The following is a 25,638-nucleotide window of genomic DNA, read 5'->3' on the forward strand; positions in this document are numbered from 1 at the left end:
TTATAGGAGAATTTTCAAAAAAAATCAGAATTTTTTTTAAAATTTTTTTGTTTTTTTATTTAAAAGAAATCCCACTTACATTTTACTTTTCTTTTTTTATAAAAAGAATTACCACCTTTCTTTACTTTTATTTTTTAAATTCCAACTTTAATTACTTTTATCTTATTTAAAATCTCACTTTTTGTTTACTTTTTTTAAAAGAGAATTCCACTTATTTTACTTTTCTTAAAAAAACAATCCACTTTCTTTTACTTTTCTTTAAAAAATTCTACTTTATTTTAATTTAAATTTTTTAAAATTTTCAGCTACCTTTATATTATTTTTTAATTCCAACTTTCTTTTACTTTTTATATTTAAAAATTTCCACAAAACTTTACTTTTATTTTTTTAATTTTTCACTTTCTTTTACTTTTTTAAAAGAGAATTTCACCTACTTTTACTTTTTTTTTTTAATTCCATACTTCCGTTTTTCTTATTTTTTTAAATCTCTCCCGAAAAATTAAAAAAAAATAATATTTTTTGGATTTTTTATTATTATTTAAAAATAAGAATAAAAATAAAATAATATTAATAGTAATAATTCACCTTCTAAAATTTTGTATTTTTAACCTATAATAAAAAGTATAACAAAGCTAAAAATTTGTATGTTAAAATCCCATAAAATATTTACATAGAAGAAGTGACAAAAAAATTAAATATTATCAAAAATTAGGTGCTCACAGCAATTAGTCTGGAATTAATTAATGAGGTGACTCTTGGACATTTTAAAATATCAAATTAATTTTTAAAAAGTGGAAAACGGCAAAAAATTGAGGTAAAAGATAAATAGAAATTCTGGCTTTAAAGAATGCCACATCACCTCTCCTATGTCCTTCAAGTATATATATATATATATATATTTTGCACTGCTCTGAATCTCTGCAATGATTGTCTTGTATATAATGTGTTTAGCTTATGTTAAGACCTTTTCTATCAACTATAATATGTTTCTTTGATAGTGTGTCTCACAGCATATCCCTGTTTTACTTAGTCCTATATCCTTAGTACCTGTTTGAAACCTTTAAAATAGCCATCTTAGTTTGTGTTCCCATACCATGTTTGACATTTTTATGCTTCATGATACAAGTTAACATGATTGTCTTGTGATACTAGGATGCATACTTAGCATAACCTGGACCTTTTAGGTTTTAAACTTGTTTAGTATTATGCACCTATGTATGATAATCTTTGTTAATCATGCAAACTTGTTATTTTGCTAAGTGTTGAACCTGCTTCTAAGTCTTGTGACATGTTTTCTCTGTGTTCTCAACTTTGCTATGTCTACTCTAAGCTATGAGTGTATTTTCTCAACTTCTGTCCCTGAACCATTGTCCACTCTCTCTCATTTGCCACCTATGCTATTCTGAACCTATCATTCTTGGCCGGCTGAAAGCCAAGGCCAACAAGGCTCTTACTACTGACCTCCCTAGTGTGAGCACTGCTCGGGGTCCCTTTGAGACTCTTGTGAACTCTGACGCACTAGGATTTGGGTCCTTTAGTCACTCCTTCTACTACTGAGATTTGCACTATTCCTGACACTCAACTATTTCTTCCTATGGTCTACTGAATATATAAATTAGTTGGTCAATCCATGGTTGTGTGTTCTAGCTTAAGTTCTTCTATGGATTTTGGGTTGTGTTGGTGAATATGGCTCCTTGTTGGAAGTCTGGGTATGCTGCTGAAGGCCCAGACAGTGCTGAGTACTTCTTTTGGGCCTGCTATGGGTCTACTGTCATTATTTATACCATGTTTGTAATTACTTTATCATTGGGTCTGTAATAACTTTGTAAATAACAATTGGGGTTGTAGGAAAAATAGGGAATGGGGTAGATTCTGATACTTGTGTGCAAAGGTACAAACACATGTCTATAGGATTCAATGATTTAATTGCTATATATGCCACTCAATTTCTATTCGCACTGTAGAAATCATGTCATTAGGATAAACACACACTCACACTACTCGTTTACTAGCAAAACATGAGTTTAAATGCTTTAATTATTCCTACTACTATGTGTTACTAGAAAACTTGCCTATAGGACACAAATACTACTGAACTTTCTTTCAAATCGCGTAACTGCTACATATGCACTAGAAACCATGTATATAGGATTTTAATTATCCCACTTTCTATTGTATCATAATGCTCACTTAGAAAACATGTTTATATGGGGCTAAGCATAATAAAATTGGCTCCAAGCACTGATCGTTAGAGATCCTGCCTATAGGGTATAACTACTCGCTCTAAATTGTTAATATTGAATTTCTCAAACAATGTTTACTGCTTATTCATGCCACTGTCAGAAAACATGAGTTATCCTAGGATTTTCCAATAGATTTCATTTCTCCCTCCACTGCATAAATCACTTAGACACAGCGTTCCTATGGTTTAATAACACAAACATGTAATCTCAATAATCAGCATGTAATAACTGTGTAATCTCGTCTATAAGATGGCACCTTGCATCTGAAACTGCCTGCACGAGGTCACATAGAAACCATGTCTATAGGGCTTAATGGCTTTAATTTGGCTCAATTCTGAAACTGTCTAACGCTTAATGTGAGAATTTGTTCGCGTGCATTTGTTTGTCTAAGTGTAGAGGCTAACTTGAGCCCTTAATTATCTTTACGTGGAGTCCAGCTTGTTTTGTATGTCGCCTAGTTTTATCATTTTTAAGCAGCGTAAGTTAAGTCTAGAACTATCCAAAATAGATTTCCAAATGCCTTCTGGGCCATAGGCATGGGACGGGTAGTGCACACATAAGGCACAGTTTAGAATCAACTAGTGCGCTTTAGGTAACAACTTAAAGATAGTAATTGGGTAGTAGGAGATGATAGTTTGTGCCCGCTGAATAATATGAGTTACACCTCATCTTGAGGGAGTTACGAAGTATTATTTATGTTGCACGGGGTGATCCTTTAGGCTAAAAAATTTAGGACCCCTCCCCCCCAATCTTGTCTTTAAATCAATTATTTGTGTTTAATAAAACTTCCCAAACGTCTTGCTTTCTTTGTCTTTGTTTGTCTGACTAATTCGTATAATTCAATTTCGGCCAGGACCCATAGTTGTGGACCTCGAAGAGTTCCTAATACCTTCTCGGGGAAATTTGAGCCCTTACCCGATCTTTAGTGATGCAAACTGGTTAAACCTGAGTTATTTGCAAATAGGTGCCCTAACGCACCTCAAACCCGATAGGTGGCGACTCTCCTCTTTTAACCCTTCCTTAAAAGAGTTGTCACATGTCAAAACATGATTTTGCGAGGAAAAGGGGTGCGACGCCCGATATGGTTATTATGAGTTCCTTGTGATGTTTTTTGGGCTGACCAATGCCCCAGCAACATTCATGCATTTTATCAACATCGTGTTTCGGCCTCATCTCAACTCGTTTGTTATTGTATTCATTGACGATATCCTGGTGTACTCTCGTAGCAAGGAGGAGCACGCTGAGCATTTGAGAGTTGTATTGCAGTGGTTGAAGGAGGAGAAGTTTTTTGCTAAGTTATCTAAGTGTGAGTTTTGGCTCAGTTTAGTAACATTCTTGGGGCACGTGGTGTCCAGTGAGGGTATTCAGGTTGATCCGGAGAAGATAGAGGCAGTCCAGAGTTGGCCTAGACCGTCCTCAGCCACTGAGATTCGTAACTTTCTTAGGTTGGCGGGTTATTACCGTCGATTTGTGCAGGGTTTCTCTTCTATTTCATCGCCCTTGACCAAATTGACCCAAAAGGGTGCTCCTTTCAGGTGGTCGGATGAGTATGAGGCAAGCATTCAGAAGCTCAAGACTGCCTTGACCATAACCCAGTGTTAGTTCTGTCATTAGCTTCTGGTTCATATACAGTATATTGTGATGCTTCTCAGATCGGTATCAGGTGTGTTTTGATGCAGGAGGGTAGAGTTATTGCTTACGCTTCGCGTCAGTTGAAGCCCCATGAGAAGAACTACCATGTTCATGATTTGGAGTTGGTTGCCATTGTTCACGCGTTGAAGATTTGGAGTTACTATCTCTATGGTGTGTTTTGTGAGGTATTTACTGATCATCATATCCTCCAGCACTTGTTCAAATAGAAGGATCTCAATTTGAGGTAGCGGAGATGGTTGGAGCTGCTAAAGGACTATTATATTACTATTTCGTACCATTCGGGGAAGGCCAATGTAGGGGTCGATGCCTTGAGTAGGAAGGCAGTGAGTATGGGTAGTCTTACATTCTTGCCTATTGGGGAGAGACCTCTTGCAGTTGATGTTCAGGCCTTGGCCAATCGGTTTGTGAGGTTGGATATTTCGGAGCCTAGTCGGGTCCTAGCTTGTATGGTTTCTTAGTCTTCCTTATTCGCTCGCATCAGAGAGCACCAGTATGATGATCCTTATTTTCTTGTCCTCAAGGACAAGGTTCTGCATGATGATCCCAGAGATGTGACTATCGGTGATGATAGGGTATTGAGGATGCAGGGCTGGACATGTGTGCCCAATGTAGATGGGCTTCGGGAGTTGATTAGTGAGGAGGCCCATAGTTCGGGGTATTCTATCCATCCGGGTGCCGCAAAGATGTATCAAGATTTAAGGCAGCACTATTGGTGGAGGAGGATGAAGAAATACATAGTTAGGTTTGTAGCTCGGTGTCTCAATTGCCAGCAGGTGAAATATGAGCATTAGAGATCGAGTGGCTTGCTCCAGCAGATAGAGATTCCAGAGTGGAAGTGAGAGTGGATCACCATGGATTTCGTAGTTGGGCTCCCACGGACTTTGAGGAAGTTAGAGGCTATTTGGGTGATTGTGGATCGGCTGACCAAGTCCGCACCCTTCATTCCTTTGAGCACTATCTATTCTTCAGAGCGGTTGGCTGAGATTTACATCAGAGAGATCGTTCGTCTTAATGGAGTGCCAGTTTCTATTATTTCAGACCAAGACACGCATTTTACATCGCAGTTTTGGAGGGTCGTGCAGCGAGAGTTGGGCACTCAGGTGGAGTTGAGCACAGCATTTCACCCTCAGACGGACGGACAGTCTGAGCGCACTATTCAAATATTGGAGGGCATGTTACGTGCTTGTGTCATTGATTTTGGTGGTTCATGGGACCAGTTTCTACCATTCGCAGAGTTTGCTTACAACAACAGTTATCAGTCGAGTATTCAGATGGCCCCATATGAGGCTTATATGGGAGGTGGTGTAGATCTCCAGTGGTTTGGTTTGAGCCAGGGGAGGCTAGACTTTCGGTCACAAACTTAGTTCAGGATGCATTAGATAAGATGAAATTGATTCAGGAGCGGCTTTGCACGGCGCAGTCAAGACAAAAGAGTTATATCGACAGAAAGGTCCATGATGTGTCTTATATGGTTGGAGAGAAGGTTCTACTGAAGGTTTCACCCATGAAGGGTGTTATGAGTTTTGGGAAGAAAGGCAAGTTGAGCCCTCGGTTTATTGGGCCTTTTGACGTGCTTCGCAAGATTGGAGAGGTGGCCTATGAGCTTGCCTTGCCACCTAGCTTATCAAGTGTCCCATCTAGTATTTCATGTTTCTATGCTTCGAAAGTATATCGGCGATCCATCTCATGTCTTGGATTTTAGCACGATTCAGTTAGATGATGATTTGATTTATGATGTGGAGCCAGTGGCTATTTTAGAGCGGCAAGTCCGAAAGTTGAGATCAAAGGATATAGCTTCAGTGAAAGTGAAGTGGAGAGGTCAGCTTGTGGAGGAGGCTACTTGGGAGACCGAGGGGGAGATGTGGAGCAGATATCCACACCTATTTGAGACTTCAGGTATGTTTCTAGATCCGTTAGAAGACGAACGTTTATTTAAGAGGGGGAGGATGTAATGACCCGGTAGGTTGTTTCGAGAGTTATAGCCTCGTTCCCCCATTTTTCTGCTTCATTTGTGTTCTTCAGTTGTATTATGTCTTAACGGGTCAATTGGTTCGAGTCCAGAGTGGTCTTGGAGTGAATTGAGACACTTAGTCTCTTTTGTGAAGGCTTAAGTTGGAAAAATTGACTGGATGTTGACTTATGTGTAAACGATCTTAGATGTGAATTTTGATGGTTCCGTTAGCTCCGTTAGGTGATTTTGGACTTAAGAGCGCTTCCGGAATGTGATTAGGAAGCCCGTGGTAGAATTAGGCTTGAATGGCAAAAGTTAGAATTTTGGCGATTTTGGTCGGCAGTGGAAATTTTGATATCGGGGTCAGATTGGATTTCTGGAAGTCGGAGTAGGTTCATGGTGTCATTTCTGACTTGTGTGCAAAATTTGAGGTCATTCGGACGTGGTTTGATAGGTTTCGGCATCGTTTGTGGAATTCGAAAGTTTAGAAGTTCTTAGACTTGAATCCGAGTGTGATTTGGTGATTTGGTGTTTTGATGTTGTTTTGGATAATTCGAAGGTTTGACTAAATTTGTATGTTGATATATGACTTGTTAATATGTTTGGTTGAGGTCCCGAGGGGATCGGGGTGATTCCGAATGGTTAACGGGGAGTTTGGAACTTGAAAATTGTAGGTGAAGATACTGCTGCTGGTGTTTCCGCACCTGCAGAGTGGGGACCGCAGGTGCGAGGTCGTAGGTTCACTTGGGGAGCTGCAGATGCAGATATAGAGGTGTTTGGCTTTTCCGGAGAAGTGGAAGGTGAGGTCACAGGTGCACACCGCAGGTGCGATGTGTTGGTCGTAGATGCGAAACCTGGTGCATTAAGTGAGTTTCGCACCTGCGATGGAAATTCCGCAGGTGCGGTGTCATAGAAGCGGGCAAATGGACTGCAAGTGCGGTTCCACTAGGCAGAAAGTATAAAAAGGAGACTTCGCAAATTTTTGTTCATTTCCACCATTTTCAAGTCGGACCTTGGAGCTTTTGGAGTGATTTTTAAGGGGATTCAAGGGTTTTTTAGTGAGGTAAGTTTGCTTAAGCTCTAATACTCCTAGCTATGTTGTTTTCCCGTTGATTTCCCGCCTAATTAGTAGAATTTTTGAAGTGAAATAAGGGGTTAGTGCTTGGGATTTTGGAAAGAGTAATTTGGGGATTTGAGGGACCAAATGAGGTCGGATTTTGATAAATTTGGTATGGTTAGACTCGTGAGTGAATGAGTTTTCTAGTTTTGTGATTTTTGTCAGATTTCGAGATGTGAGCCCAGGGGCCAGATTTGAGTGAATTTCAGGATTTGGCCTATAATTGGGTATTTTTCTTGTGGAATTGGTTCCCTTAGCCTATATTGATCGTATTGTATTGCTTGTGGCTAGATTCGGGACATTTGGAGGCCGATTTGAGAGGCAAAGGCATCTCGAAGTAGTATTTTGGTTTGGTTTGAGGTAATTAATGCTTTTAAACTTGGTTTTCAGGGTTCGAAATCCCGTACTACGTGTTATGTGGTTAGTACTGAGGTGATGCACATGCCAAGTGACGGGTGTGCAGGCGTGCACCGTGAGAATCGTGACCTGGTTCATTTCATGGCACCATTTAATGACTCTTTCTAGTTGATATCCGTATTTTCATCATGTGATAAAGTAATTGAGCTGTAAATCATGTTAGATATCATGTTTGGGCTTCATGCCGATACTGTTAGGACCCCTAGTGGTCGTTTCTTGTTGTCATTCACTGATATCACTATTTTTTTGTACTCAGTCATATTCATGCATTTCATATCATATCTCAGTCTCAATTGTTATTAGTGGCATAGCATATCATTGTTTCCGGGCTAGTTTCTATGACATTGTGAGCCCGTGGGTAAGACTGGAGAGTGATGACTGAGTGAAGCCGAGAGCCTAGTTTTGAGTGACAGTCCTGGGTTGGGTTGCACGCTGCAGTAGTTATATTGATTATGATAGCGCTTGGTCCGTAGGAGCCCCTCTGGAGTCTGCACACCCACATTGGGCGCGGATGATATTATTGAGGGATGGATTTCCTTGAACATAGATTTGTGTGAAGTATTGATATCTGGATATAGATTTCTCCACAGGGTTGGATTACCCTTGTTCCTCGGTATCGGGTGACTTATAGTTAGTGATGAGTATGTTCTGGGATGGATTTCCCTAGGCCGGATGGCCATATACAGTACCGAGTGGTTAAAAATTTATATATATATATGGAGATGGATTTCTCTTCAAGGTTGGATTGCCCTTTTTCCTCGGTATTGAGTGACTCACAGTAAGCTTTGTATATATTCCAGGATGGATTTCCCTGGGCCGGATAGCCATATTCAGTACCGAGTGGTTGAACACTTGAGAGTGGGAGTACACTGTGCATTTCATGTAGTCGTGCATTGGCATGTAAAGGCAGTTGAGTTGTACATTTTAAAATGTTCAGATCTGCATTTACCTTATTACTTTGAGTTGTCTATTTAACTGAAAGCATGCGTACGTTTACGTTGTTTCTATTATATCTGTTGAGGTTGAGTTCGTCACTACCATTCAGTCCATAGTTTGGACTCGTTACTTACTGAGTTGGTGTACTCACGTTAACCCATGTACCTTGTGTATAGATCCAGATATCTCTGGACACGGTACCGGCTATTGATATTTTCTGTTGCTAATCATTGGAGTTAGTAAGGTAGCTGTCTGGCGACCACAACCCTGCTTTCTTCTTCTCTATCTTCCCCGTAGAAGTATTTTAGATTTTTCCCAGACTATGTAGTCTTGTTATTACCAGAACAGTACGATACAATCAATACGGGCTAAAGCAATCAATTCCACAAGAAAATACAAAGTTATTAATCAAGGCCAAAAAGTGACTCAGAGCCGGCCCCCGGCCCCAGGTCTCGAAATCCGACGAAAGTCACAAAACCCGAAATTTCACTCAACCACGAGTTCAACCATACCAAATTTATCCAAATCTGACACTAAATCATCACCCAAATTCCTAAATCAAACTCTCCAAATCCCTAGCCTCAAATCCCCAAATTTTACCTCAAAACCACATAATCTAGGCGGGAAATTCAATGGGGAAACAAGATTATTAATCAAAAATGATCACAAGGGATTTACCTCAAGAATCCCCTCAAAAATCCTCTCAAGAATCGCCAAAATCCGAGCTCAAAATGTTAAAATGAAGCCAAAATCAGAACCCTTGTATTTATATATTCTGCCCAGCACTTCCGCTTTTGCGGAAACTTAGCCGCTTCTGCGACATCGCATAAGCAACCACTCAATCACATATGCGGCTCCTTCTACTCCTGCGACCCATCAATTTGCTCCTTCGGACTCGCTTCTGCGAGCATCAAGTCCGCTTCTGTGGAACCTAGGTCTCCTGTCTATTTCCGCTTCTGCACTCGCCTCGCCGCATCTGCGGCCGGGATATCCTTCGCACCTGCGACCACCTAATCACACCTCTCCAAACTTCACAGCTGCTCAAACCAGCCCGCACCTGCGATCAAAGCTCCGCAGGTGCGGTTACACCAGTAGAGTTCCAGCTTCAGTAGTCTTTCAACTTCAATCCTTGATCCGAAAAATCCCCCTCGGACCTCAACTAAACATACCAACAAGACTCAAAACAACATACGAATTTAATTGAGTTCTCAAATCACCTCAAACTACATCAAAAACACGAATCGCACATAGATTCAAGCCTAATGAACTTTGAACTTCCAATTTCTACAAATGACGCCGAAACCTATCAAATCATGTCCTATTGACCCCAAATTTTGCACACAAGTCACAAATGACACTACGGACCTAGTCCAACTTCCGGAACTCCATTTCGACCCTGATGTCAGAAAGTCCACTCCTGGTTAAACTTACTAAATTTTCAACTTTCGCCATTTCAAGCCTAATTCAACTACGGACCTCCAAATCACAATCCGGACACACTCCTAAGTCCAAAAGCACCCAACGGAGCTAACGGAACCATCAAAACTCCATTTCGGAGTCATTTACATATAAGTCAACATCCGGTCAACCTTTTCAACTTAAGCTTCCAACTTTGAGACTAAGTGTCCCAATTCATTCCGAAATCCCTTCGAACCCGAATCGACTAATCCGGCAAGTCACATAACAGCTATAAAGAACAAAATGAACAGTAAATGAGAGAACAAGGCTATAAATCTTAAAACGATCGGTCAGGTGAATACACTTTTTCACAGTTTTCTGGTTGTGCCTGGCCATTATCCACAAAATATACTTTCTATTTTCCCTACAAAGCACATAGATATATAAGTATACTTTCTATTTTACATCCAAAGCCCATATAGTTTAAAAAGGAGAACAAAAGAGAAAAATGGTGCAAACTTCAAAGTGTTTGGCACACGACCAGGGGAACAATATCATTGCCTATTTGCAAACGAAAATAAAAATAGACTCTTTCGGTTAACAACCAGATATCCATCTTATAACTACTTGGAAAAAAAAATCACACATGCTATTCTTGGTGGAATTGTAATGATGGTGTCCCCCAAAACTATTAGGAAAAGAGAAAATGAAGATTTTAAAGAAAGACAAAGAAAAGTTTTGTAGAAGAAATCCAAAACCAAATGCGTTGGTAACTAAAGATTCTTTAATCACTCATTACAAAAAGTGTAAAAGTGACTCTATTCCATGAGAGATTACGGAGATAATTAAAGTGAAAAGCTTATATCAACGCGCGGATCGCTATTACCAGTTTTCTTAATTAAACTCTTCCTTGTCCCTTTTCCCACTAGAATACTCCAAAAGCTTCTTAACATTTTTCTTTTTTGAAATATTGAAAGTCTCTTTTCAAAAAGGTTAAAAGCACAGCCGTCTTCAAGTAGGGCTAGCCTTTGTGGTGAAAATTAGGTACAGTAACAGAATTTGATTACCTAAATTATTGCTAGAACGTATGATTTCTGGAAGATTGGCAATGATGAGTTTTGATACAATTAACCACAAATTAGTTTCTTATTACTTCATTACACATATGGTTATTGTGCATTTCAAAATAATGCACTGTAGATCAAAGTCTCTACAGTTCATATATAATTAGTCTTTTCAAAGTTTCAATAATTAGATTTCCTCTTCATATGTTCCATACTTAGTCTTTTCAAAGTTTCTAAAAGAGCCCATGATATTTCGGTTCAAAGGCTTTTCGTTAAATCCTGAATTCTTTCGTAGGTAGTAACTAGTAACATTTCTTCAGATAGAAGAGAAACAACTTGTGCTCTCCAAATATTTTGGCATGCCCAACTTTTCACGTACGTGATAAGCATTCACTTCTTGGCTTTTCCACCATTCTCTGATGTCAGCCAAATTGAAAAGTGGAATTTACTGTAAATCACTTTATAATTATCCCCATTTTTTTAGTAATGCTTACGATAAGTTGCTCAGCTTCAACAAGTTAAAGTCCAGTTAAGATGGAGAAATAAATCACCTAGCCACGTTCAAGTCATGATAATGGGGGAGACTTCCAAATCAATATGATACTTAGCAATAACGAGAAAAAGTTTACGACTAGGTAAAATTCATACTCTAGTCTGGCCTTACAAGCTAATAGCTTTGATCAACTGGATTTTAAAAATGACGAAACTCAGCCTAAAAGTACACTAATATACAGACTAGTCTGTTAGTATAGACTCGAAAAATAGCTACATAAAAATATTTTAAGAAGTTCAATATATATATAGTTTGAAGATGGTCTGCTCGGCGGAGGTACAGTGTTGGTTGCAAGTTCGGTCAAATCGAATAACTTTTGTTCAAATTTTATATTTGTATTAAGAAATTCATATATTATACAAATTATTAATTTAAAACTCATTAACTTAGAAGGATTATAATCTGGAACTAAGTTTTATCCTAACTCCGCCTCCGATGGTCTCACATCGATTTTCGCATCCGGTAAAGAATCTTCATGCGAAGATGAGCACATGCCTATGTGGACCGATTATATAAATCAAAAGTTCCGATCCTTTGACGTTTTGTTTACACATAACACAATCATAATTTTATCCGCGCAGATTTCTATTAATCATTATTTATATTACATCGCACAACCACAAGCGTTTTTTATTATATAGATTACACTGGTTTCACGAGAAACTTTATATTTCTTGAGGAATATATCCAGAAAAGAAAAAATTTAAAATATTGGAGAAGAATAACTAAAGTGGGAATATGAGAATACATTCCCCCCTTTTTCCATCTTAATTAATTAATTTTAATACAAAGATGGAAAATTAAAACACACTTCTAAATTCCGAGCCGAACAACCATAGCCTACTCTGGAAAAACAGCGAGCACTACGCGTTCAGGGAATTTCTGAATCTTCTTATCCACTGCAAATATCAACGGCTCAGATCACTCACTCTCCCCTACAGATTTACGACTCCTATTATTCATTATACTCTGTACATTAACCCTAACTTTATGTTCTCTAATTTTTATTTTTATTTTTATTTTTATTTTATTAGACAATACAGTAAATACGAAAAGTACTTATTATGGTTGGCTATGAAGAACAATAGCCAACTTCTCTTCCTGATGAAATTTGATTTGCTTAGCAATGAAATCCTCAATGGCTTTCTGAAACTCCTCATTGCTTAATTCATCCACTGGATACACCGTTTCCGACGGATCACCGGAATTATCGATTTTCCGGCACCTCTCCGTCTCCGATCTACGAAGCTTATTTCCGCTTATTTCCTTATCATAACTTCCTCTTTCAAACTTCTCCGATTTAGTTCTCCGTGGAACTTGTGAATAAAATGCCTTCTCCGTGACCCTTTTTGTTTCTTCGGGTTCAAAAATCGTCCGAGTATTCACTTCCAATACAGTCTGTTTGTCTTGGTAGATAATCTCTTCCGGTTCCGGCGGCGAAGACAAGTTACTGGAGGTGAAATTGCCGGAGCACTCTTCCTTTTCGACGAATGAGTCGTAGAGTTCAGCTTCGGCGCTAGCACAGAGAGTTGAGGAGGAATCTCCGAAGAGTCGGCCGGACTTGAAAAGGAGAGTGAGGACGATGACGTTGCAAATAAGGAAAATGAAGAGAGGGCTAAGTATTATGGAGATTAGTTGCCGGAAATACTCGCCGGAGATTTTGACAGCAAAAGGCAACCGAGTAGAACTCCATAAGAGCACAAAAACTCCAACACAGAATTCAACGATGCGAAAAAGCTTCGCAACGCTTTTGAAACTGTGGAATATCAGAATCACTCTGTTTTCCATTTTCTCACTACCAAAATCGAAAGCATCCATTTGAATACAAGCTTTTTTCAAAGATAGAAAAGTTCACTGATTTTGTTTTGGAAAAATTTGAAAGGAAAAATGAGTAGAGGGAGAGAAGAACGGTGGAAGTAAAAGGAAGCTAGGGGAATGACGCTTTGGCTTATTACTAAAGAGAAGAGAAAAAGACCGAGGAATTTGGATTTATTGCATCAATGGAACCGTTTCAAAAGAATAAGTCCTGCCATTTTTATAGAGTGCCAGTCAAGTGTGGAATAAACAATACTCCGATTTTGTAAACGCTATTTATGTTTTAATCAGACGTCCGATAATTTAAAACAGGATCTTCTTTTGTATTTGGTCTATAAATAATTGACAGATGTTATCCTTGTTAAGAAATTTTACTTTTGATTATTCACTCAGTAATTCATGTTTTCTTCCTTAACAGTTAATAATGATAAGAAATTAAGAATTAAAGTGCCTATATTAAGGTAGATTCAAATCTCCTTGAAGTCTATTTCCTTTTCTCTTATCCCCCATTCACTCTCAACTTTAATTGTACATGTTAGCTTCCACTTTTTATCAAATGTTGGAGAAGGTAATTCAGGAAATTTTTTCTCTGACGCATTTCTTTATATATTAAGTCGCGGATATATATCAAAATCAAACACTTAAATTGCTTATATATTGATTATCTTACACCAAATGTTGGGTGTAATTCCAACCTGGGATATTTAAGGCCTCATATAATCATTCAGATCTCAGACATTAAGTGCGTTTGTTTTTTAAGTCTGAATCTTAATTATACAGATCTTAATAATTAAATGTGTTTATTTCTTTTACTTCACAACCACTTAATGGGTCTGAATAGGTTTGTATGATTAAAATCTATAACATAGACTTAATTTCATTAAAATGCTATCACATATTCATTATTAACTGCCGCCACCACCTACCATTACCAACTACCACCATGCCACCACCACCATCGCTGCCACGCCACCATCATCCCCAATCATAGCCGTCATCATTATCGACCATCACCACCCACCATCCCCGCCACTCTGACCACCATCATTCTCACCGACAATCAACACTCATCCACCTCAACTACCACTACTAACCACCCCATCACCATCAACAACCACAGCCGGCACTGCCCATCATTATAACTTACCAGCACCCACCCACCACCTTCCTCAATCACAACTACTACAACTACTCGTCATTATTAACTATCACCACCCACCACCACCATCCTCAATCATAATCGCCACCACTACTAATCACTAGTAGCTACTAGCATGAACCACCATCATCAACCAAAACTACTGCCAACCACCGCCTCTAGTCGGCATTCACCCGTTAGCCACACCACCAACAACTATCATATTTTAAAAAATTATATATTTTATTGAAAGATTAGTTAGTATTTCATTTGAATTTTATGTTTATTAGTTTTCAAATAAAAATAAATTTTATTCATTCAGATGCTAAAAATCAAACAATCTTAATTATTTAGTATTCAGATCTTAATACACATTTTAATATATTCAGATGTGTATTCAGATTCAGATGTCTTAATCTTAATACACATCTTGATATTTAGATGTGTATTCAGATTCAGACGTCTTAATCTTTAAAAAAAATGAGGTCTAAGTGATTGATTTTGAAATATAAGAAGTGTATTCATAAATACATGAATTGGAGTGAAATAGTCAAATGGAAAATTGAAACGAAATTGGTATTTTTATATATTAACTAGTATAAAATTTTAAGAAGAAGGTAGAGATGAATTAATTACAAACTTATTATTATTATTATTTACTAGTAGTAATAAGTATTCCTGCTTCCTATCGAATTATTAGTGCGAATTTTGTTTTTAATATTTTGAAGATACTCGTTTCAGGAAATATGTTCTCCTTTTTTGATATTATTGTAAAAAACGAATCAAAATGTTTGAAAACTAATTAGACCAAGAAATAAACTTTTACCTACTGTCAATACAACAACGACTAAGTTATAAACCAGACTATCAACTGATATAGGCTATATAATTTTCACTTCCGTTAATTCCATCTTACTTTTAAATTTTAATTATTATGTCTGCATTAGTTCAAAAAAAGATTGTAGGACTGTTATAACAACTTTGTGACTATTTATTTAACTCTTTTTCGTCCGGTTAAATTGCAAAAAAAAAAAAAAAAAAAAATCTGAATAGCTAAAATTTAAATCCCATGGCATCCGGTCGGGTTGCATAAGTTAAACAGGGTTGCATTATTACATTTATCTTGTACTTTGTTTTCCAATTTAAACACTACAATAATTTCTTACCGAACAACTGTTTGGGCAATTGTTTTCTAACTTCCATTTTCCTCGTTGGTCGTTATTCGTAGCTACTCTTAAGGACAAATAGACGATTATGGAAATGAGCAATAAAACTTTGCCAGCAACGAGCTTATTAATTTGACATGAGTTGAACTCTATGGGACGATGGCTGTGGCTCCATCAACTCTTGTTTCACCAATTCTTAGTATAATTCAATGCTTTTTTTTCTATTTTTATATGTTGGTACTTTTTACTCATAGAGGTTAGATGCTGAAGAAAGAAACCTAACCAGATTCTGATGAGAGCCTCGGGACGGTACAATATATCAGTCGTGCTTCTGATGAGTTCTGCCCAACAGTGACATTGAAATTAAAAGACAGGCCTTTATTTGTGACATGACCATGTTTGAATAACATTATCGCGCCCTTCTCTCTACTTAATTAAACAAATGCATTCAAATCTGTGACTGCCGATCAAGTCATTTCACTGAAAAATATATACTACAAATAAGAAGAAGAAGAGACCACAGATGTGACAATTGTTAGGGATATAGTAGATATGCCCTAAATCTAATATCATATTTATTGATTTGAACATATTTTTGTGAACATTATTTAATATAAAAATATATGGCATTTGATATTCTTTTATCATAGCTATTATTAATTGTTTGATTAATTTGATAAGGTCCTTGATTAAATTTTGAGACTTGACATTGCGATGAAGATCATGATAATGAGAGTAAAGTTTCTTATAATTTAATCTAAATTTGTTCTTGATCGTAGGATTATTAATTTGGACATTAGTAATCCGGTTAGATCAATATTTATGTGATCGTCTTTATGTGATAAAGATTAGTTGATCTCATTAACTAAATTACATAGATAGATGATGCATATAGAGATATGGTCATTGAACCGACTCATTGGATAATTCCTAATGGTTAGAATTACCATAAACTGTCAATAGGATATTCTCTTGAAGAATGTGATCTAAGAATTTCCTTCGACCTGTGATTGTCATAGTAATTGACAAGTTATTCATTGTGCTTTGATAACGGACACTTATGGCCCTACGGCGATAGTTGAAAGAATATTGGGTATGATTAATTGCTTGTAGAATTAGTGATTGATCAAGATAGAATCTGTCAACTTTTGGTAATGAGTTTAAGCTTCATGTTGTCATAAACTATAAACGACCAAACTAAGACCTTGGCCAGGGCGATTGAATGAAAGAAGAAAAGAGTTTCTTAGATCATTTAATGGTCGATTATATTTGACATGAACACATAGTTTGTCGCCTATTAGGATTTGACAGTTGAATCATATCTTAGGGTGATCCAGAGCTATAAGGATACAAGAAATTACTACATTATTCTTCTACTGGTTCTTGAGAGTAAATTGTATACTTCATTCTATCCGGTCGTTAAGGAGTGTTGCTAGACGCCACTCTTGATTAGTATATTGATGTGATTAATTTACTACCAGTTTAGTATTGAGTCTATGGGGTCGCACACTAACGAGTATTCTGATCTTTGCTAAAGGATTAATTAACTTATTATTTGATAATTAAATTAAAGAATTTAATTAGTCAAATAAATAAAGTTGTTAGTCCAAATGAAATATTATTATACTCTTTGTTAGCACAGAGATTATAATTAATATTGTGAACGAATTGAAGTTTTCTATTTGGAATAGAAAATTAAATTATATCTCTTGGCTGAAATATATATGTAATATATATAATTAGTATTTATTTGTACAAAGTATGCATATAATATATTAATGAAAACTTATTTGGTAAATCCAATTATTGGACTGACACAAGAGTCCATGGAAGGACGAGTCGGCAACTTAAACCCATTAAGAATGGGAATTACATTTTTTATAGAAAAAAAATAATAAGGATTTTGCAATCCAATTTGGAATTGGAAGATCGGCAGTCAAGAAACCGAGAAAGGGATTTCGGTTCTTATAGAAAATCTCATCAAGTTTATTTTTGGAATAAACTTTTACTTTAAGCAAATTATTAGCTCAACCAAAAAGAAAAAGAATTTGTAGGTAATACTATATAAAGGGTGATGGAGAAAATTTGCTGCATTATTTTTTTCTTGAGAAGAAAACCACTTTATGAAAGTGAGAGTGCAGTACAAAGCCAAGAGAGAAAATACAATCACAAAAAAAGTTTTTCTTGTTCTTGTACCTTTGAGTTGGAATTTTTGAGAAAAATTTCAGCACAAGTTTTTCGTTCAATTTGTTCGCGGGTTTCATTGATCAAAGAGTTGATAGCAAGGATCGGTCTCGGTATGAATACGCATAGAGTCTTCGCACTACCGAAGAAATTTTGAAACGAGACTCGCTTCACCAGGTACGTCTTAGATCCGATCTTTGACATGTAAATAAATTTTAAACACGAAAAGATCTGCCTAGGATTGTTTTTTTCTTCCGCTGCATATTACAAACACCTATACTCAATCCATCAACAATTATTTCAGAGGATTATTTATTGGATTTAAGTTACATGCAATCACAATTTTTTTTAACTGGATAGTGTAGTTTAATATATTTATTGTAGGATAGATAGTATTTTTATCAGGTTATCAATTATTAATATTTGTTAGATTTACATCCTTATAAGAGAAATATTGTGTAAATATTTACGTCTTTAACGCATTAAACTTGTACTCTCGTTTCGGAAACAAATAAATATAAATTTATTGGTCATTAAGGACTCATGAGGTTTGACGGATGGGATGAATAATGGAATTTTTAACTTCTATAACAAAGGTTAACACCTTATTTATTTTAAATAAATATCATTTAAAAAAATTATATTCTATAGATACCTTTTAAGGTTTATAGCAAAATATTTTATTTTGGTTAGCTTCTAGCCCTAAGCCACTAAATACGCTAATCGGTTACACTATTTTCTTTCTCTCTCTACTTTGATACATCTCATTCTCTCTTTCCTCTCTCCTCCTTCTTTCTTCTCTTTTTCTCCCGATTTTTTTCTTCCCTGCTTTTAAAAACCCTAGCAGGGGCTGTTTTCCACCAGATACGGCCGACGACCACTTCCCCCTTCCTTGTTGAGTCACCCATAACCCCCTCCTGAGGCCGACAATGTATTTTACCCGTCAATAACGACCTAGCAATCATCTTTAGTATTGTGCTGAGAGGCTTCTTCCATTGTGAATAGCTTCGTCAGTGTTGGCATTTTCTCTCAATTAACTTTTAGCGGCTTTTTTACTTGCAAATTTCTCTTCTCTCAAACAAGTTACTAATAAACCATATATGGCTGAAATACTATACAGAATACTATGGTCTTGGCGGCAGTGGTTTTCGTGTGAAAGGGGGCATGTATATTGGTGGATTGAGAACGGAGTTTAGGGCTGAGCAACTTGATTTTCTGTTAATATATTTTAATGTATTTCATTGTATTTATTGTCTTTTTTTTCATTGTAATTCAATGTATCTCGTTGTATTCCACGTATTTCAATGTATTCACTGTCTTTTTTTAATTATATTTCAATGTATCCAGCTGTATTCTATGTATTTCATTGTATTCACTGTCTCGCTATATGCTAAGAATGTATTCATATATTTTTTTAATTAATATAATTTATGTATTCGAATGTATTATATAATTTTTTTGAAGATTGCTATATTTTTGGGGTATTTTTCGGTTGAGAATCTTTTTTATAACTTAAAATACAAAATTTGTGTGTTATAATTTAGTTTGTTGAGTTATATTAGGAGTCTATTATGTTAATTGATTCACTTTCCATTTTAAAAACAGTGCAATCTCCTATTTCACGCCGTGAATACAGTCGAATGCAATAATCTGTCCAGCTGTAATCCCATGTTTCACTCTATGAATACAGTCGAATACACTCGAATACAACAACTGATTAGCTGGACTTCCCTGATTCACGCTTATTTTTGCTATTGTATTCATGAATACAATAGCTTAAATACATCAAATACATCTTATAACCACAGAAGAGGTATCTATAATCCGTAATATAACAAATGATATCTATAGATGGCTAATTATTACTAAAAGATAATGCTTTATGAAAATTTCTCATGAATAATCATGATATACAACTAAGGCTATATTGTGGGCCGGGCCCAGCCGGGACCGCCCCGGGACTGCGAGACCACGGGCCAAACGGGCCGGTTCAAACGGTCCGGTCTCAAACGGTCCTAGGAGCCCACTGTGGGCCGATCCTCCAGGTTGAGACCGCAAACCCTGGACCGTTTATCCCGGGACCGGCTGGCGGGCCTAGGCCGGTTCAAGTGGGCCTAATGGGCCCAACGGCTATTTTTCAAAAAAAATAAAATTAAATTGGCCAACGATTGAAAGTTTAAAAACTAGCCGTTGGCCTGCCATTTTAGCCGTTTGGCTTTTTTAAAAATAGTCATTTGCCCCCCCCCCCCCAAACTTTGTTTTAACCCCAAACTTTTTATAATTACACTTTTTCCCTATTCTCAACTATAAATGCCCCCTCATTCTTTTATTGTTACTCACAAATCATCAATCTCTCTCTAATTTTCTTCTATAATTGCTTACTTTATTATTGCAATTTGTGAAAAATTGTGAAGTTGGTGAATTGAAGTATTCAAGTCTTCAAGTCTTCAACGATATACAATTTTCAAGAAGTTGTTTGTCAATTCGGTAAACTCGTTCCAACTCTTAAGTTTTAATATTATAGTTTTGTTTGTTTTAGTTTATATAATTATAATTAATATGGACTTTTCTTTGAAAATAATATTTGGTGGTAAGGGTAAGGGAAAATCTAAAATTGGTGAATCTAGTCGCTAAGATACTACTCCCCCCCGGCTCCCCGACCCAGACCTGTTACCCGTCCTCCTCCACCTGTTATTCTTGATAGTGATAACCCTTTGTTTCAATTTTTCGGTAGTCAATTTTGCCATGATGTTGCACCAGGCCAACAATTAAATGATGAAGTTATGAATGCTATTTATGGTAATCAAACTATCGATGAAAATGATGACTTAGATGAAACGTAATCGGATTTAGATGATACACCTACTAGTCCTGTTGTTAACCCAACTGATAATAATCCAAATGATGCTCCGCCTGACCCTCCTGTAGTACCCCCTACTTTTAATAGACAATCTTCTAGACGGCCCGAAATATCTCTTGTTTGGCACTTTTTTACTCAACAAAGAGCTCAAAATAAGGTTAAGTGTAAAACTTGTGGGGCTTTGATGGCGTATAAACCGTAGCGGTACGGGTAGTTTGACTAGACACATAAAGATACACCCTAGAGATAAAGCTAGATATCTTCAAATGAAAGTTGCGCAAGCGGGGACAAGTGTAGGTACTGAGGTTATCCCTAGTACCGGGTCAAATCTAGTTCAACCGGAAACTAACATTGTTACTGGTGGCATTTTATATTACGATCCAAATAAAGATCGTGAAGAATTGGCAAAAATGGTTACTGTTATGTGTTTACCCTATAGTTTTTCTTCTAACCCTCACTTTGCACATTATATTAGAAGAGTTTTTAATCCTACTTATAAAGGATGTCCTCGCGCAACCGTAAAGAGCGATATTTATAAATATAAACATGAATATGAACAATATTTGGGCTATTTATTTACTCATATATATTGTCGCATTGCTATTACTACTGATATTGGTAGAAGTGCTAATGACTGTGATTATCTTACTGTAACCACTTATTGGATTGATGAGGAATGGAAAATGCAAAAGCGCATTATTGCTTATAGAATAATTAATCACGTCACACAGGTAAGTTTATTTCTAACACAGTTGCAAATATTTGTAGATATTTTTGCATTAGAGATAAAATAATGTCAGTTTCAATGGATAATGCTTCTAGTAACACTAATGCTATAGGCTTACTTACAACTACACTAAATCCTGCATTTAATAATATTTTTCATGTTAGATATATTTGTCATATTTACAATTTAATCGCCGGTGATGGTATGAAAATTTTAAATGTGGAAATTGAAAAGGTTAAAATGGCTCTTAATTGACTTTTTTATTCAAACCGTAGAAGTAGACTTAGAGAATATTTTAAAAAATGTGATGAATTTGGCCTTAGAGAAAGAAAGGTTCCTAAACCTTGTCCGACTAGATGGAATTACATGTATGAAAGTTTAGTTGTTGCACATGAATATAGAAACCCAATAAACGCAACGTTTAATGCTCGTGTTGGTGGTGATGATGATGATGATGATGATGATGATGAGCACCTTACAAATCAGGATTGGACTAACTGTTTAGTTTATATTGCAGCACTTGCAGATTTGTTTACTCAATTTTCAGAGGGTGTGGTAATTTATTAACTTGCTATTAATTATATGAAAGATAAGTTAAAAAAAATATTTTTTTCCCTATCCCCCCTATTTATGGTATTGCTGCCATGTTAAATCCTACCATGAAATTAGGAGGTCCTCACTTTTGGTATACAAATATTTATAGGGCTTTATCACTTTCAGATGAGGAATTTGCAACACTTGCAGATGCAAAAGCCTCAATTAAAATAAATGCTAAAACAATTTATAATGCTTATCAACTTGCCTTAGATCATGCTAGACCAAATGTTCCAACTCCTACTTCGTCTAGTTCGCAATCATCTAAAAGAACTACGGGCCTAAAAGCACTTAGTTCTTGGACAGAGTTCAGGGGTTCTCAAGGTGATAATATTGGTGATAGTTCACAACTAAATGAGTTTCAAGTTTATTTGTCGCATGAAATTGAATCAAAGAATCCCGACGGCTCCTTTAATGTTTTGGAATGGTGAAAGGACAAAGATAAATACTATCTGGTCCTTTCAAGGATGGCTCGAGATATTATAAGTATTCAAGCTTCAACAGTGGCATCGGAGAGCGCTTTCAGTCAAGCGAGACTTCAAATCGGTGATCATAGAGCATCTATGAGGGAGAGCTTGGAAAAATTAGTACTCTTCCGAGATTGGATCCATTCGAAAAGAAGAAATTTTGGACTTGCTGAATCACAACCGGAGATAGACGAAGCTTATGAAGAAATGCTAGCGGAACTTGCGCAAGATGCTGCTTCGCCCTGAAGCGGTGATGAACAAGCTTCTTTTCCGCCACCACCAACAAAAATTCCTCCGGACCTTGAAGGATTTATGAAATTTGTTAGAGATAATACATAGACTAATATGTAACTTGTATTTTGGCACATCTTCATTAGTTTTTTTCCTTTTAATGGTGATATTAGTACCTTGTTGTGTTCGTTCCATTGGGGGGAGGAAGACTAAGAAAGATATTGCCATTTTTTGTTAATGTCGTAATAATAAAAATTATAAGGCATTCCCTTGAATATTTCTTTACAATTTATTTTGTGTTTAAATTTGAATTGGAAGATTTAAGTCATAATTTTATATACGTATATGTACCCCTTTTGCTATTTAGGTTCATTCTTCTGGTACGATTCCCAAATATCAATAGGTTCGAGCACTTATCCTTTCTGACTTCCTTGGATCTTTTCCTGTGCCTGTTGAAGCTCGTGCCTCTTCAAGTTTTCTTTGCCAACTGTCACTTGTCTTACTAATCTACGTGTCATGACATGTCACCTCATACTTAATTCTTTATATGAACTTAATTTTTCCCAATACAGATAGTCCCCCCACTTACCATTTATTCTTCAATAGAATATCTGGGAAGTGGATCTCATTAAAGCGGGAATATTTGCCGCCATTATTTCTTCTCTGGAACTGACGCTTCATATGTCATTTCCATTTAATGTTCGCGACACGTGGCATCCCCCGATTGTTTCTGCGACTTTTCAGCGCCTTTTAGGGATTTTTCACGGTCCACGCCTTTTCTTTTGACGGTTGCTTGTAAGTATAAATATAATTTTTCATCTTTGTCTTTTTCACAAAAAGTTTTAGAATATCCAGTTCTCGTTTTCTTCTTCCTCGTACTACTATGTTTTCTTCAAACCCTAACCCTCGAAGAGTCCCCATTGTTGATAACCTTTCTCTTGCTCTTGTTAGAAGTAGGAGAGGGGGAAGACTTCATAGTTTAGGATCTTCATCTTTACGTGGCCCTTCTCTTCCTTCAACGAGTTCTACTCCACCCTCTAGAACTAGAGGTTCTCTTTCCCAGAGGTATTCATCCAGAAATAAAGACTCTAATGAACCTATTCGTGAACCTTTGGTAGAGGAAATTGTTCCTGCGGAACTTTCTTTTTACACTGATAGAGAATCCATCAGAAACCAAGTTCCTTCTCTAGATTGTGCTGATATTTACCCATCTCAAATCACTGAAGGTTTGATTTCTGTTGTTCGTAGGGATTGCCATTGGAGTCAACTTCCCCATTATAATTCCCAATCTAAACCAAAGGATTACGTCTTACTTGACTGGGTTTTCTTTCGTGTATACATATCCTTTTACACTGAATTTCAAACCCCCCATTGATCCTGTTATTATCGAGTTCTGCTGTTTCTTCGACATTTGTTTAGGGCAGATTGGCCCCATTGTGTGGAGGGTTGTCTCATGCTTAAGGCATTTGGCCAATATGGATGGTTAGCCTTCTACTTTCTTCCATTTAATTCACCTTTATTCTCCTAGACTTTTCCGCCATAGGATTTTTACTTTAGTAGCGAGAAGTAAGAAAGTGCTGGTTATCCCCGAGGATGATAAAGACCGTGGTTGGTATGTCAGGTTTGTTGCTGCCCCCACTGTTGGTCTAGTGGGTCAAGAAAATATTCCATTTCCTAAGAAGTGGAATTTTGCACGTAAGTTCTTTTTAATAACTTTTTCTATCTTTTCTCTCTATTTTACTTGCTACCATTTAACCTTTTCCTCTTTTCCAGCAACCACGGGAACTGTTGATGAGATTCCCAATTTTCGTGGTTGGGTAGGAAGGTTATTGAATGTTGCCTCGGTGGAAGGTAGATCTTGGAAAACCCTTTCTCATAGGTTTTGTTGGAAAGTGAAAACGCATGGTAAATACCTTTTCTCTTATATCTTTCGTACTTTCATTTACGTTTTCCTTTGGAATTTGTTTTGATCCTTCTTTTTATCAGGATTTTCCATTCGTGGTATTAGTGTTGATGTAGTTGCGACCTCCAGAGTTTCTTTGGAAAGAGCCCAAGAGATAATCTTGGGTTCTTCATCGAAAAGGAAAGTTGATGCAACCCAAGACTCTGGAGAAGAGGAGGAACATGATGAGAATTCCTTGGTTAAAAGGCCTCGGGCTAGAAGGCGCATTATTTCAGATGAAGCGTCTCCTCCCCGTTCTGTTTCTTTAACCAAGCCTGTTGAAGCCACCTTGGTGATCTCTGATGATGACACTCCCGCGGCTGCTTGTGATTCTGTTGATCATCTTTTTGCTCGTGGGTTTGATAGTGAAAATTTGGGTCCAGTTTCTGATGAAGTGCCCCTTGCCTCATTTTCCATGCCTGCTCCAGTGATATCTTCTTTACCAGTTATGACTAATGTCGTTGCTGCTCTGCCCCAAGCTGTTTTGACTCTTTCTACAGTTCCTCCCACAACTGTTCATCGCACTGAGGTTGGTTCCTCAAGTGGAAGTAGAGCTATGAAGCAAGTTATCATCGAGGTTCCTGCCAATGGTAATCTTTTGAGAAAATCAGGTCGGGCTGATGTGTGGTTGAAACCTCTGATTGGTCCAGTTGAGAGATCCAAGCTTGAGAGTCACAACTCTTTGACTTGGATGAACGACATAGTGCAGTCATCCTTAAAGGTATCCTTTTTCATGCTTTATTACGCCCTTCTCCTATTAAGGTTCTTACCTCTCTTTTTCTTTTTCTAATCAATCTAGTCGACACAGAGATGATGAAGAGGGTTTCTCACAGGGAGCAGTTAATGCATGACTATCAAACTAAAGCGCACAACTGGAGAGAACAGTACAAAAGCCGTCAAATTGATATGGAAGTGTTAGAAGAGAGCAAGTGCACCTTAGAGCAGCAATTGAAGGTTTTAACTTCAGAATTGGCGGTTGAGAAGGCTTCCTCAAACCAAGCTGGCAAAGATAAGAATCTCCTCGAAACGTCTTTTTCTGAGCAACTCTCCAAGGCCAGTGAAGAGATCAGAGAACTGAGGGCTTTGTTAAGTGCGAAAGAAGTTTATGCCAGTGAACTTGTGCAAACTTTAACTCAGACTCAAGAAGATCTTCGTGAGTCTTCTGATAAGGTCCGTCTCTTA

General features: G+C 37.0%; 1 protein-coding gene across 1 annotated transcript; it reads right to left on the reverse strand.

The window, feature by feature from the left end:
• Nucleotides 1-12,054: 12,054 nt before the first annotated feature.
• LOC104240085 (uncharacterized) lies at nt 12,055-13,455 on the reverse strand. The gene has a single exon (XM_009794867.2). It carries the CDS (start codon nt 13,148-13,150, stop codon nt 12,395-12,397), a length of 756 nt encoding a protein of 251 aa, XP_009793169.1. The 5' UTR covers nt 13,151-13,455; the 3' UTR covers nt 12,055-12,394.
• Nucleotides 13,456-25,638: the final 12,183 nt, after the last annotated feature.

This window comes from Nicotiana sylvestris, chromosome 2 (genome assembly GCF_000393655.2).
Source record: "Nicotiana sylvestris chromosome 2, ASM39365v2, whole genome shotgun sequence".
In the NCBI taxonomy this organism is placed as follows: domain Eukaryota; kingdom Viridiplantae; phylum Streptophyta; class Magnoliopsida; order Solanales; family Solanaceae; genus Nicotiana; species Nicotiana sylvestris.